At 40.5% G+C, this 12,590-nt stretch overlaps 1 protein-coding gene across 3 annotated transcripts in view; it reads left to right on the top strand.

The window, feature by feature from the left end:
* Positions 1–12,590, top strand: part of LOC129044246 (guanine nucleotide-binding protein G(q) subunit alpha) — a 311,030-nt gene that overhangs the window by 49,628 nt on the left and 248,812 nt on the right. The window contains exon 2 of one of the 3 annotated variants that reach the window (XM_063649615.1): positions 632–664. The exons of 1 other annotated variant lie outside the window; for it this stretch is intronic. In XM_063649615.1, coding sequence (XP_063505685.1) covers positions 632–664 — 33 coding nt within the window. Of the gene's footprint in view, positions 1–631; positions 665–10,733; positions 10,843–12,590 lie in introns of those variants that run through there. One more of the 3 variants, XM_063649616.1, reaches the window with a different exon arrangement.

Genomic DNA, 12,590 nt, shown 5'->3' with positions numbered 1-12,590 from the left:
TGATGTGACCCAGCTTCCAGGTAGGAACCTGAATCAGATACCAAGAGACTTTTCTACCTCAGGAACCTAAACACAACAGAGCACCCTCCTCAAATCTATCAAGTCAGTTAATTGTTAAATTCATAATTCCACAGTTTGTAATCACTCTTATGGATGGTTAGGCAGTTCTCTAGCCATATAGAAGTGATACAGAATTCCAATCAAGGTAAAATTGAGCAGCAGAGTGAAAATGCAAAAGCTTTCTAGTTTTTATTCTATATGGGAAAATGAGTTCTGGAGCTGCAGAGAACACCTGGTTAATGAGTTCTTGAGACATGTCTAATAGCTTTTCCCTAAGGCTAGGGACATGAGAAATAATCATGAAATTTGAGAGAAAGGAGATTTAAGATAAGGTTGTCAAAAGGGATAAGTATTTTAAAGCCACCTCAGCCCACTGGACTTTTGATTGCATGCAAAATAGAGTATACAGCCTGGGAGTGGACAGCCAGCTATGAACTTCCTGATTCACAGTGAACGTTATTTTTTGCCTCTGCATGCACCTCCCTCGCTCTGACTTGCCCTGCTGTGCCGTGGCCATCCATACCTTCTGCATGACTGGACTTTGCCTTCATCGTCTTCACGTGGCCTGTAGGGCACAGCCTCTTGCAAAGGAAGTGCTCAGAAGGTATATTTAGAAATGAATTTCCTAAACAGTTGAAAGTATCCTTCATAAACAAAAGGACTGATTATATTTTTTCCTCTCTTTTTTTTGATGATTAAAAGCATTTTAAATACTGTTTTTTTGTCTTGATTGATTAAAGGAAATACTATGTATGGCAGAATATTGGCAGTGAGTAGAAATACAAAGCAGGCTTAATATTGACTTTATGGAGAGATAGGGAAAGGACAATGAAATAATGAAAGTAAAGGCTTACATAATATTGTATACTAATGTAATTAAATAAGTGTGGAAAAATCCATGTATTTAAATGGGGGGTCTAAATCTAACACCTCACCACTCACTTTCTAATAGAAGCTATTTTTGTAAGTGTGTGGGAGTCTGGCAATATCCTTTCGGATAGAAATCACTGTAGGTTTAAATCACTGATATAGCATGGATTAAGCAGATGAAAGCAGTGAAGGAAGAGACTGTTTAGATTCCAGAGAATAAAATTCATAGAACTGTGAGAGGTGGAGCTTGAAATACTGCCACAGTTTTGAAGTTGTTTTAGTGACATCATGTTTCTATGCATGATTCTTACATATGTATCAAAGTGTGGGAGTATTCATCTTCCAGAATTCTAGAATTCATGATTTTGTAATCTAGCCTATCAAGTGATTCATATACAAAGCCTTTCTTTTTTCCTGAACTGTTGAATTCGGATAAATTGTGAATTGTGGATTTTTTTTAAACTAGTAAAGTGGTATCTTTTGGAATTGCTTCTTAATTGTCTATGGTAAGGCATAAGGCACGTTGCATGTTGCTTTTCAAAATATCTTGATATGATAAAGTACAGTTCAGAATTGTAATAAAAGGGGCTATTGTTTAATATCCCAGAGAGTTTAATTATAAAATAATTTTGTAGTAACATGATCTTTGACCAAATTTCCGTCTAGCATTATAGATCTTCATTTTGTATATTTTCTTTAGTTTTATGACAAGAATAATAATACTCATTCCCCTCTTTATATTTTCTTAGGACCTGAATAAGTACTACAGCTTGATGCTCAGCCCCCACTTACTATGGCCAATTCGAGAGACACTTGATACTGAAATGCAAGATCTGGTGTTACTCAGCACTGGTTTATGAGCACCAGGGGGCTATGCTTTTTGCTATACACACATCACGGTCTGCCTTCATAGTACCCCTGCAGAGGAGGTGGTATTGTGCCTGTTGTACAGGTTAAGAAACAAAGGTTCAGAAAACTTCAGTAACTCTTTCAAGGCTTGAGGTTACACCACAAAGAAAGTAGTTTATCCAGGATTTGAATTCAGCATTCTATTACCCCACAGCCATTGCTCTTTCTGTTGTGCAGCATTGCTTCTCTTATAACTTTGTCTATTTTCATAAATTAATTTGTCTCTAGGAACAAGCAGCTTTCTCTCTTCTAGATGTTATGACCTATTTTCTGTCTCATAACATGGCCAAGTACATAATTTGAGACTGTGTTTTTTATTGTTCGTCTTACGTTGTTTTTCAGCAAATAAACATTAACCAAAATCAGGTAGCCAAGATGCCAAATCATGTAGCAAACCTACACATAGGGGGAACAAAGAAAAACTGAACATGCTAAGTAAGCCATCTTTTCATCTAGCGTCTTAATTGTAAAGCATATGTTGCATGTTGCTTGTGAAAGTATGTTAGTATCATAAGATGCAGTTCAGAATTGTAATCAAAGAAGGGGCTATTTTTTAATCTTCCAGAGAGTTCAATCTCCCCCTCCTTGGGCATGCACCTTGGGGCTTTGGGACCTTAGAGGTTCTTTTTATTAGCTTAATTGTTTGGCTCAATAACTGTTCCCTTGTGCTTTCCTAGTAATGGGCACTTCCCTACTGGAAGGGGATGAACTCCAGATGGTATTGAGGTCGTATGAGTGTAGTTTTGATTGAAGAAAAGAACAACATGGACACAAATATTGGCCATGACAGGTAGATATCAAATAGTTCTTTCATATATTTATTTTTATTTTATTTTATTTTATTTATTTTATTTTTTGAGACAGAGTCTCGCTCTTGTTGCCCAGGCTGGAGTGCAATGGTGCGATCTCGGCTCACTGCAACCTCTACCTCCTGTGTTCAAGCGATTCTCCAGCCTTAGCGTCCCAAGTAGCTGGGATTACAGGCATCCGCCACCGTACCTGGTTAATTTTTGGATTTTTAGTAGAGACGGGGTTTCACCATGATGGTCTTGAACTCCTGACCTCAGGTGATCTGCCCACCTCGGCCTCCCAAAGCACTGGGATTACAGGCATGAGCCACCACCCAGCCGAATTTTTATTTTATTTTTTTGAGACAGAGTCTCACTCTGTCACCCAGGGTGGAGAGCAGTGGCACAATCTAGGCTCACTGCAACCTCTGCCTCCCAGTTTCAAGCGATTCTCGTGACTCAGTCTCCTCAGTAGCTGGGATTACAGGCCTGTGCCACCACGCCCGGCTGATTTTTGTGTTTTTAGTAGAGACATCGTTTTACCATGTTGTCCAGGCTGGTCTTGAACTCCTGACCGCAATTGATCCACTCGCCTCACCTCCCAAAGTGCTGGGATTATAGGCGTGAGCCACTGTACCTGGCCCATTTTTTTAAAAAGTGAAAAAGCAAACTAAAGTGTGATAATAGTTTTGAACATTTAGTGGAGTGTAAGAAAAGAGAACCCATTTGACTCTGAGGTTCACTGATACAGGGTTCTATTTCCTTTTCTAGGAGTTGAGCATTGCTCTTGGTTTTGTGGGAGGTAATATTTACACAATCATACTGTTGTGGATGTAGCTAAATAGTTTATTGGTTAATCCCCACACAAGACAGGAATGATGTAATTATAACTACAGAGAGAAAACAATCACCAAGGTTTTAAAATCTAGCAATGCGAAGGGAGTGGAAGAGCAGACAGAAGCCTGAGGCTAGAAGGCAGGAAAAGAGGCAGGAGGGAGAGGGACCTCGATACTCATTTTCTTCTTTTACATGGTGGGATGTAGAGAAATACTGTGTAATACTGCTGAAACAGGAAACAGAGCTAACCAATTGAAGAACTAAAAATAGTATAATCAAGAAAACTAGAGACAAAATAGAGGTGAAGTAAGTGTGAATGAGTTAGATACGGGGGAGGCGGTAAGTCAGTAGATACTGTCTGAAGTTGACAAATCAGGGATAGAAGCCTTTCATTTAGTTAAGCTGATCACCATAGAAGGACTGTAAAAGCAATAATGGAAGGGAGTGGAAATGGGGAATATGGGCCCAGAGACACATACTTTCCACTTTTTACCATGCTTCTGTTTAGGAAAACTTACCTGCACATGTATTACTTTTCATATAATTTAAGAAAAAGGAAGAATTTCAGCAAATTGTAGATGTACAGTGTCAGGAATAATTTTCCACGCATACTATGACATTACTGTTATTACTAGGGTACCAGGGACTGCTGTTGCCACTGGTGGAGGGTTCTGGTTTCCAAAGAATCAGGACAAGGGGGTTAAGTTGGGGCAAGGTGACAAATAACTACACCCATGATCCCATTCAAGTATTCAACTGGTTTCATGGTTGGATCCTGATCAAAATATGGCAGAAGTCTTTAGATACAAGAAACATAAAGGAAAGAACCCCACTAGCCTTCTTCAAACTTGCAAAGTTAACAGGTTCCTTCTATAAGGGGCTGCTGGGGAAGCTCAGCACCCTGGCTAATGCTCCAGGGTTGCAGAACCCCGCTTCTTGTTCTGGGATGTCATGGCCATTCTGGAGAGTGCATGTCTGCGTTGCCTTTGTTTTCTCTGGTCTGAGGAGTGGCTGAGCTTCAGGGCACTGACTTCCTCCCAGGAACTTCCTGAAAGGGGAATTTCGACTTTGCTGTATGAACACTCTGAATGCCTGTGGGTTGAACAATGGTAGCTGCTGTTTTTTTTTTCAAGAGGGAGCTCAGTTTTGTTTTGACCTTGGGAAGTGTGGATAGTTGTGTTCACGGCGCCTCCAGGTGGGCGGTCAAGGAAGAAAGTCTTGGGGTAGGAGCCCTTGGAGAATGAGGGCTTGATTTTGCCATTTTTGCTTTTGGCCTTAATCTGTGTTGTTGTGGAGACAGCAGTACTGAGATGGGGTTAGGGTGGGGAATGGAGTGTGGAGAAGGGCCAGGGAAGAAGCTAACTAGAGAGTTAGTGCCAATAGCTGAAGGAAGCGCTCTGCCTTAGGAGGCTTTATAAATAGATGCCTTTATCCAGTGTGTCTCATTTTGCCTCTCTCAGGCCTAATTTCTAAATAATCCCATTTTTCAAGGTAAAGGAGATAAAAGGGGTACTCTGAGATTCTCCCAGCAGATGTGAAATCCTGCCTAATAATTGTAGCTGCAGATTTCTCTGTCAGGAATTTATTTGCTGTTAATGTAGTCTAGTGCTTGGTGCTTGCAAAGTCATATACCTTTGGGATTCAGGCAGGTAGTTTTAAACGAGTGACACTGGGTGGGACCTCTGGCCAACTAAAACCTTATGGCTCATTGAAGCTGTTGTTCAGCTTTGAATGTTGCCATGTATGGAGAGCAGGTTTTTAGGGTTGCCAGAGCTTCCAGTTTTTCCAGATAAATAAAGTATCTGCTTTTTATGTGAAATCTCTTGGATTTTAAATGTTGCCAACTAATTGAAAAGCATAAAACTATTGTCTAGAATTAAAAAACAAGCCTGGACCGGGGCGTGTTGGCTCACGCCTGTAATCCCAGCACTTTGGGAGGCTGAGGTGGGTGGATCACAAGGTCAGGAGTTCGAGACCAGCCTGGCCAATATGGTGAAACCCCATCTCTGCTAAAAATACAAAAATTAGTCAGCGTGGCAGCACGTGCCTGTAATCCCAGCTACTTGGGAGGCTGAGGCAGGAGAATCACCTGAACCTGGGAGGCGGAGGTTGCAGTGAGTTGAGATCGTGCCACTGCACTCCAGGCTGGCCAACAGAGCGAGACTCTGTCTCAAAAAAAAAAAAAAAAAACCAAAAAACAAAAACCAAGCCTGTTGGGTGGATAGTTTTTGGCTGCCAATTTTTACCACTGGTTAGGACTCTTAACACCTGACCCCAATTGTTCTTCAGCCTTGATTGTTGAAAATGAGCTGAACATTTACTGGGCACTTTACTTTGTGTTCTACGTTTTTCTAAAAGCACTTAAGGGTGCTTTTGTTAAATATAAACTAATATAAATTAGAAGCAGGTAGAAGACAAAAAGTTAAAACAACTGCAGGATAGTAAATGGAATCAGAATGAAATGATACACATAATGTCAGTGGACCTCAAACTGGGCATGGAGCTTGCTAGCAACTGGCATAACATAGAAGCCTTATCAGTTATACCACTTGTAGTATCTTTAAAACAAACTGTTTAACAGTGACATGGCTCTTCCCGATGCCAGGATCAGAAGGACACCTCTTAGAAGGGTCTTCAGAAGAACACACTGAATCCTATGACTCTCATTGCAGTGAGAGCTTTATAGGATTGTTCTTCCTGTTGCTCTCCATTAAAAAGGCTGATAACGGGGCTGAGCGCGGTGGCTCACACCTATAATCCCAGCACTTTGGGAGGCTGAGGCGGGTGGATCACGAGGTCAAAAGATCGACCACCCTGGCCAACATGGTGAAACCCCGACTCTACTAAAATACAGAAATTAGCTGGGCATGGTGGTGTGCGCTTGTAATCCCAACTACTCAGGAAGCTGAGGCAGGAGAATTGCTTGAACCTGGGAGGCGGAGGTTGCAGTGAACCGAGATCGCGCCACTGCCCTCCAGCCTGCTGACAGAGCAAGACCTCGTCTCAAAAAAAAAAGGGCTGATAACGGTAAAAGTGTAGTTTGGGAAATGAGATACTAGCAATGGGACCTTGGGTAAGTTGCCCTATTTTTCTAAACCTGTTTCCTTATCTGTATAATGAAGATAATTATATTAATACAAAGCAACCACTCTCAAAGGACCATTGTGAGGCTTAGCTGGTACAGTTTGAATAAAGCACTTATTGCAGTTCTTGGTACCCAGTAAGCATTCTGTAAAAGTTGGCTGTGGTGAGTTAGAGAATTGCTAGCACTGAGAGCTTAGTTGTCAGAATGATTTAAATGTGACTGTCCAAGATTTATTTACGGCACTTAAATGTTTTCGTTTGCTGCAATACAATTTTTTATCCCACTTAATCCTGAGTCACCAAAAAAGTGTTGAGTTACTTATGTACAGAGGATTTTGCAAGGCTGTAGGGGATGGGCCCTGTAGGGAACTTGTATTTTGACTAACTAGGTAAAGACACAATACAAGACAGGGAGCACCAAGGGCGATCTGAGCAAGGCTGAGTCGATCCATTGAGGGGTTGTCACAGTGGGCTCATACCAAACTAAGACTTCACAGTGATCCACTTTATTATTTGGCAGGTAGAATTTTGTAGTTTGAATCATTCCAAACACTGTACAAGAATATTTCAAGCTATGCAACAAAGTAAAATGAGGATTTACCTGAGTATTTTGTATGACTCATTATAGGAGCAAGGTGAACAGCAGTAATCAGTCACGCTTTGCAGTTTGTATTAATTAAACCTTAGAACGTGGAGTAGTTAGGTTGAGCCATCTTTTGCATATTTTTTCATTACAGAGAGTGTTCTCAGCTGGCCTTGGGGCATGCAGAGAGATGGAGATCTGTGTGAGCAGCTACAGCACTAGGCAGCCTTGCATCCTGGGTGTTGAAAGTGCAGGCCATTATCCTCCCCTCTGACCTCCAAGATGTTAGGTGGCCTTTCTGTGCCTCAGTTTTATCATCTGTAAATTGGATATGATTGTACTAGTGCCTAGTACATAAGGAGTGCTGCAAAGATTACATGCGTGTCTTTAAAGTCCTTACAACAGTATCTCACACATAGTAAGCATGGCATGTGGTAGTTACTATCATTAGTCCCTCTTGGAGCAATGTATATTAAAATTTTAAAGACAGCTGTCTGGTCAGGATTGGACATGCAGCCTGTAGTTTCAGAACAGAATGCAGCTGACTGTGTACATGGGGATAACTTTATGATGCCCTGGACCTCATTAGCTCATGGCTGTGGAATGGATGGGGGCATCTGGAGGGTCCCTGTTTCAGACCCAGAAATTAAAAGCTCAGCCCCAGCCTCAGCTCCAGCTTACTTACTCTGTTGATATATGGCGAGTTCTTCAGTGTCTTAAAGTTTCTTTGTGCCTACAAAACAGGCTTAACCTTTCATTCTTGGTGTGTGCTGAATTTTCATAAGAAATTCAGGAATATAATGGTTGGATGAATGGGTTATATTTTAAAGATTCTATTAAAAATTAAAGGAGATGCAAATATAACAGCTAAATATTATTGCTTTGACTTCTAGGTTTTTGTAAGAATCTAAATATATAGTATTCACCATATGAGAAAATTAAGTTTTACTTTATTATATAATAACCCAATAAGGACTTTAGTTAATTGTTCAATTTAAAAAAAAAAATTTCCTGGAAATCTTTAAGATTGATCATGAAGACCCAGAAAATGACTTCATTGCCCCCTACTTTGAGTCTCACTCTGTCGCCCAGGCTGGAGTGCAGTGGCACAATCTCAGCCCACTGCAGCCTGTGCCTCCCACATTCAAGTGATTCTCCTGCCTCAGGCTCCCAAGTGGCTGAGATCATAGGCACATGCCACCATGCCTGGCTAATTTTTGTATTTTAAGTAGAGACAGGGTTTCATCATGTTGGCCAGGCAGGTCTTGAACTCCTGACTACAAGTGATCTGCCTGCTTCGGCCTCCCAAAGTGCTGGGATTACAGGTGTGAGCCACTGCACCCGGCCATTGCTTCCTATTTCTATGTTTCCCTCAAAGAATTGACTTGAATCTCAGTGTGGTTGTGAACTCTTCCTGATGAATTTCTGCTCCTTGTGCTGACAGCATTTTCCATACACGTTAGACCTGCTTTTTTGGGAGAGTTGCTCTGAAGTGAGTGGTTCACAGAAATGAGGGCATACACCAGCTGCGTGTAAAAATATGCCCCTGCCCTTACTGCTGCATATGCAGGGACAAGGATTGGGGAGCCTTGCAGTAGAGCCAGGTAGCTCAGCCTACTTGTGTCTGAAGATGTGGGGCTGATGTCATGAGTTCTGTTTAGGAGTAGTTCATTTCATGTTTTCCTTAAAGGATAATTTTTGGCCATTCTCACACATTTATTCTTCACATAAAATTTAGAATCATTTGTTAACCTCTAAAAAAAACCCCATTGGTTTTGAATGTGATCACACTAAACATATAGATTGATTTTGGGAAAATTTATACTTAAAAGTCCAGTAACGTGGTATGTCTTGCTTTTTTTTTTTTTCCTTTCTTTTTTAAATGTCTTCTCCTTTTTACTTCAGTAAAGGAATTTTTTTTTTTTTTTGAGATGGAGTCTTGCTGTTGTCACCCAGGCTGGAGTACAATGGTACGATCTCGGCTCACTGCAAACTCCACCACCCAGCTTCCAGCAATTCTCCTGCCTCAACCTCTCGAGTAGCTGAGATTACAGGTGCCCACCACCACGCCCGGCTAATTTTTGTATTTTTAGTAGAGATGGGGTTTCACCATGTTGGCCAGGCTGGTCTCGAACTCCTGACCTCAGGTGATCCACCCACATCGGCCTCCCAAAGTGCTGTGATTACAGGCGTGAGCCACTGTGCCTGGATCTTGTCCTTTTATTTATATGGGTCCTACATTTCCTGTTAAATTTATTCCTAGATATTTTATATTTTGTTTCTGATTGTTGTAGTGAATAGACTGTTCTTAAATTGTATCTTGTAGCTATTACTTACTTATTACGGAAAAGCTGTTGGGTTTTTCAAATTTATTAGTGGGCTTATGAAGCCCATTTACTGAATTGCCTCAAAATGGAACTGATGTTACTTGCATTTCTTTTGTGAACAAAAGAAAAAAAAACAGTATGAGAAACTTATATTTTAATTTTATTCTCTGTTAGACTCTACAGTGCATCCTGGGTCCCTCTTTTTACTGTTGTGTCCCTAGTACCTGCCTCAGGATTTGCCATGGTGCATGCATGATTAATATTTGTAGAATATTTCTTAACTTTCTTAATTCTATAATAGTTTTTTCCCTTGGGTTTTTTAAAGAAAAGCAATTATATCATCCCCAAATACTAATGATTTTGTTTCCAGTATTTTTTCATTTTAATTGTTATTATTTTGGCTAGAACTTTCCTTGTAATATTCAATGATAGTCACCCTGTTGCAGATGAGATTGTACATTTAGAAAACCCCATCATCTCAGCCCAAAATCTCCTTAAGCTGATAAGCAACTTCAGCAAAGTCTCAGGATACAAAATCAATGTGCAAAAATCACAAGCATTCCTATACGCCAATAACACACAGAGAGTCAAGTCATGAGTGAACTCCCATTCACAACTGCTACTAAGAGAATAAATACCTAGGAATACAACATACAACTTACAAGGGATATGAAGGACCTCTTCAAGGAGAGCTACAAACCACTTCTCAGGAATAAGAGAGGACACAAACAAATGGAAAAACATTCCATGCCCTGGCCAGAACTTCCAATACTATATTGAATAGGAGTGGTGAGAGAGGGCATTCTTGTCTTGTGCCAGTTTTCAAAGGTAATGCTTCCAGATTTTGCCCATTCAGTGTGATACTGGCGATGTGTCTGTCATAAATAGCTCTTATTATTTTGAGATACGTTCCATTGATACCTAGTTTATTGAGAGTTTTTAGCATGAAATGCTGTTGAATTTTGTCGAAGGCCTTTTCTGCATCTATTGAGATAATCATGTGTTTTTTGTCGTTGGTTCTGTTCATGTGATGGATTATGTTTATTGATTTGCATATGTTGAACCAGCCTTGCATCCCAGGGATGAAGCCGTCTTAATTGTGGTAGATAAGCTTTTTGATGTGCTGCTGGATTCGGTTTGCCAGTATTTTATTGAGGATTTTTGCATTGATGTTCATCAGGGATATTGGTCTAAAATTCTCTTTTTTTTGTTGTGTCTCTGCTAGGCTTTGGTATCAGGATGATGCTGGCCTCATAAAATGAGTTCGGGTGGATTCCCTCTTTTTCTGTTGATTGAAATAGTTTCAGAAGGAATGGTATCAGCTTCTCTTTGTACCTCTGGTAGAATTCGGCTGTGAATCCGTCTGGTCCTGGACTTCTTTTTGGTTGGTATGCTATTAATTATTGCCTCAATTTCAGAACCTGTTATTGGTCTATTCAAGGATTCAACTTCTTCCTGGTTTAGTCTTGGGAGGGTGTGTGTATCCAGGATTTTATCCATTTCTTTTAGACTTTCTAGTTTATTTGTGTAGAGGGGTTTATAGTATTCTCTGATGGTAGTTTGTATTTCTGTGGGATCAGTGGTGATATCCCCTTTATCATTTTTTATTGCGTCTATTTGATTCTTCTCTCTTTTCTTCTTTATTAGTGGTCTATTTTGTTGATCTTTTCAAAAAACCAGCTCTGGGATTCATTGATTTTTTTTGAAAGGTTTTTTATGTCTCTGTCTCCTTCAGTTCTGCTCTGATGTTAATTATTTCTTGTCTTCTGCTAGCTTTTGAATTTGTTTTCTCTTGATTCTATAGTTCTTTTAATTGTGATGTTACGGTGTTGATTTTAGATCTTTCCTGCTTTCTCTTGTGGGCATTTAGTGCTATAAATTTCCCGCTACACACTGCATTAAATGTGTCCCAGAGATTCTGGTACGCTGTGTCTTTGTTCTCATTGGTTTCAAAGAACATCTTTATTTCTGCCTTCAAATCTTAGTCTGTGTTTTTAAAGGTAATGTTTTAAGGATGAATAGGCAGAATGGGAAGAGGACTGCCCCTGCCTTCAACCCCAGGTTTTGATTATAGCCCACCCTACTGCCTTTGAAAAGCCCTAAGTGCCTCTCTTCCTGATGTGTGTGTGCAGTTGGGCCGTTGGTAACTTTTTGATAACACTGAATCAAGTTGGGAAGAAAACTTGTGTCCAGGGCAGATGTGATGCAGGTTTGCAATGTGGAACTGAGCATGAGCACGGGGCAGAGTAGAGACGAAGAGTTTGTGACTCAGTCAGTTTTTTGTTTTTTGTTTTTGTGGAGATGGAGTCTCGCTCTGTTGCCTAGGCTGGACTGCAGTGGCATAAATCTGGGCTCACTGCAACCTCCATCTCCCGGGTTCAAGCGATTCTCCTGTCTCAGCCTCCCAAGTAGCTGGGATTACAGGCGTGCACCACTACAACTGGCTAATTTTTGTGTTTTTGGTAGAGACCGGGTTTCACCATGTTGGCCAGGCTGGTCTCAAACTCCTGACCTCAGGTGATCTGCCTGCCTCGGCCTCCCAGAGTGCTGGGATTACAGGCATGAGCCATCACTTTCATAACAAGGTTCAGATCTTTGGCTCATGAAGTTGCTCATGAAGAATTTGGTGGTGAGTTAGAGAAATGGGTACTGGTCTCTGTGTCTACGGAATGCATGCCTGAAACTAAGAAAACACTTTGCTCCTTTTGCCTTACATTTAGTAGGCATGCATTACATGCCTGATAGATATATGAATTTGATGCCTTCACATATTTAAAGAAAGAGCTGCCCCCAATTTCCTGGAAAATCCATAGTGTTGAACTGTTGATGTGGCTAGAAAGTAAAGCTGGGTTGTTTTCCAGTGCTCTTCAAACTACTGAAAATTTTGCTGTGCGATATTTAAAACTGTTAGTGTATTAGTAAAATTCGTAGTACGTACTTATATATAACATACATTAGTATAATCTGTATTATATATAGTGTAACCTCTCTTCCATCATCTACATTTTATGACTTTTTGTTTCTAAGTTGGCCTTAATTGTATTCTTCCATGTCAGGAAATGTTAAATTGGCTGTCGCATCAGGCTAAGTGTATAGGGAGGCAAGATCTTGGGGAGTAAACAAGCTAATTCC

This window comes from Pongo pygmaeus, chromosome 13 (genome assembly GCF_028885625.2).
Source record: "Pongo pygmaeus isolate AG05252 chromosome 13, NHGRI_mPonPyg2-v2.0_pri, whole genome shotgun sequence".
NCBI lineage: Eukaryota > Metazoa > Chordata > Mammalia > Primates > Hominidae > Pongo > Pongo pygmaeus.
Note: the sequence above shows the minus strand (reverse complement) of the source record. Positions and strands in the feature narration are given on the sequence as shown.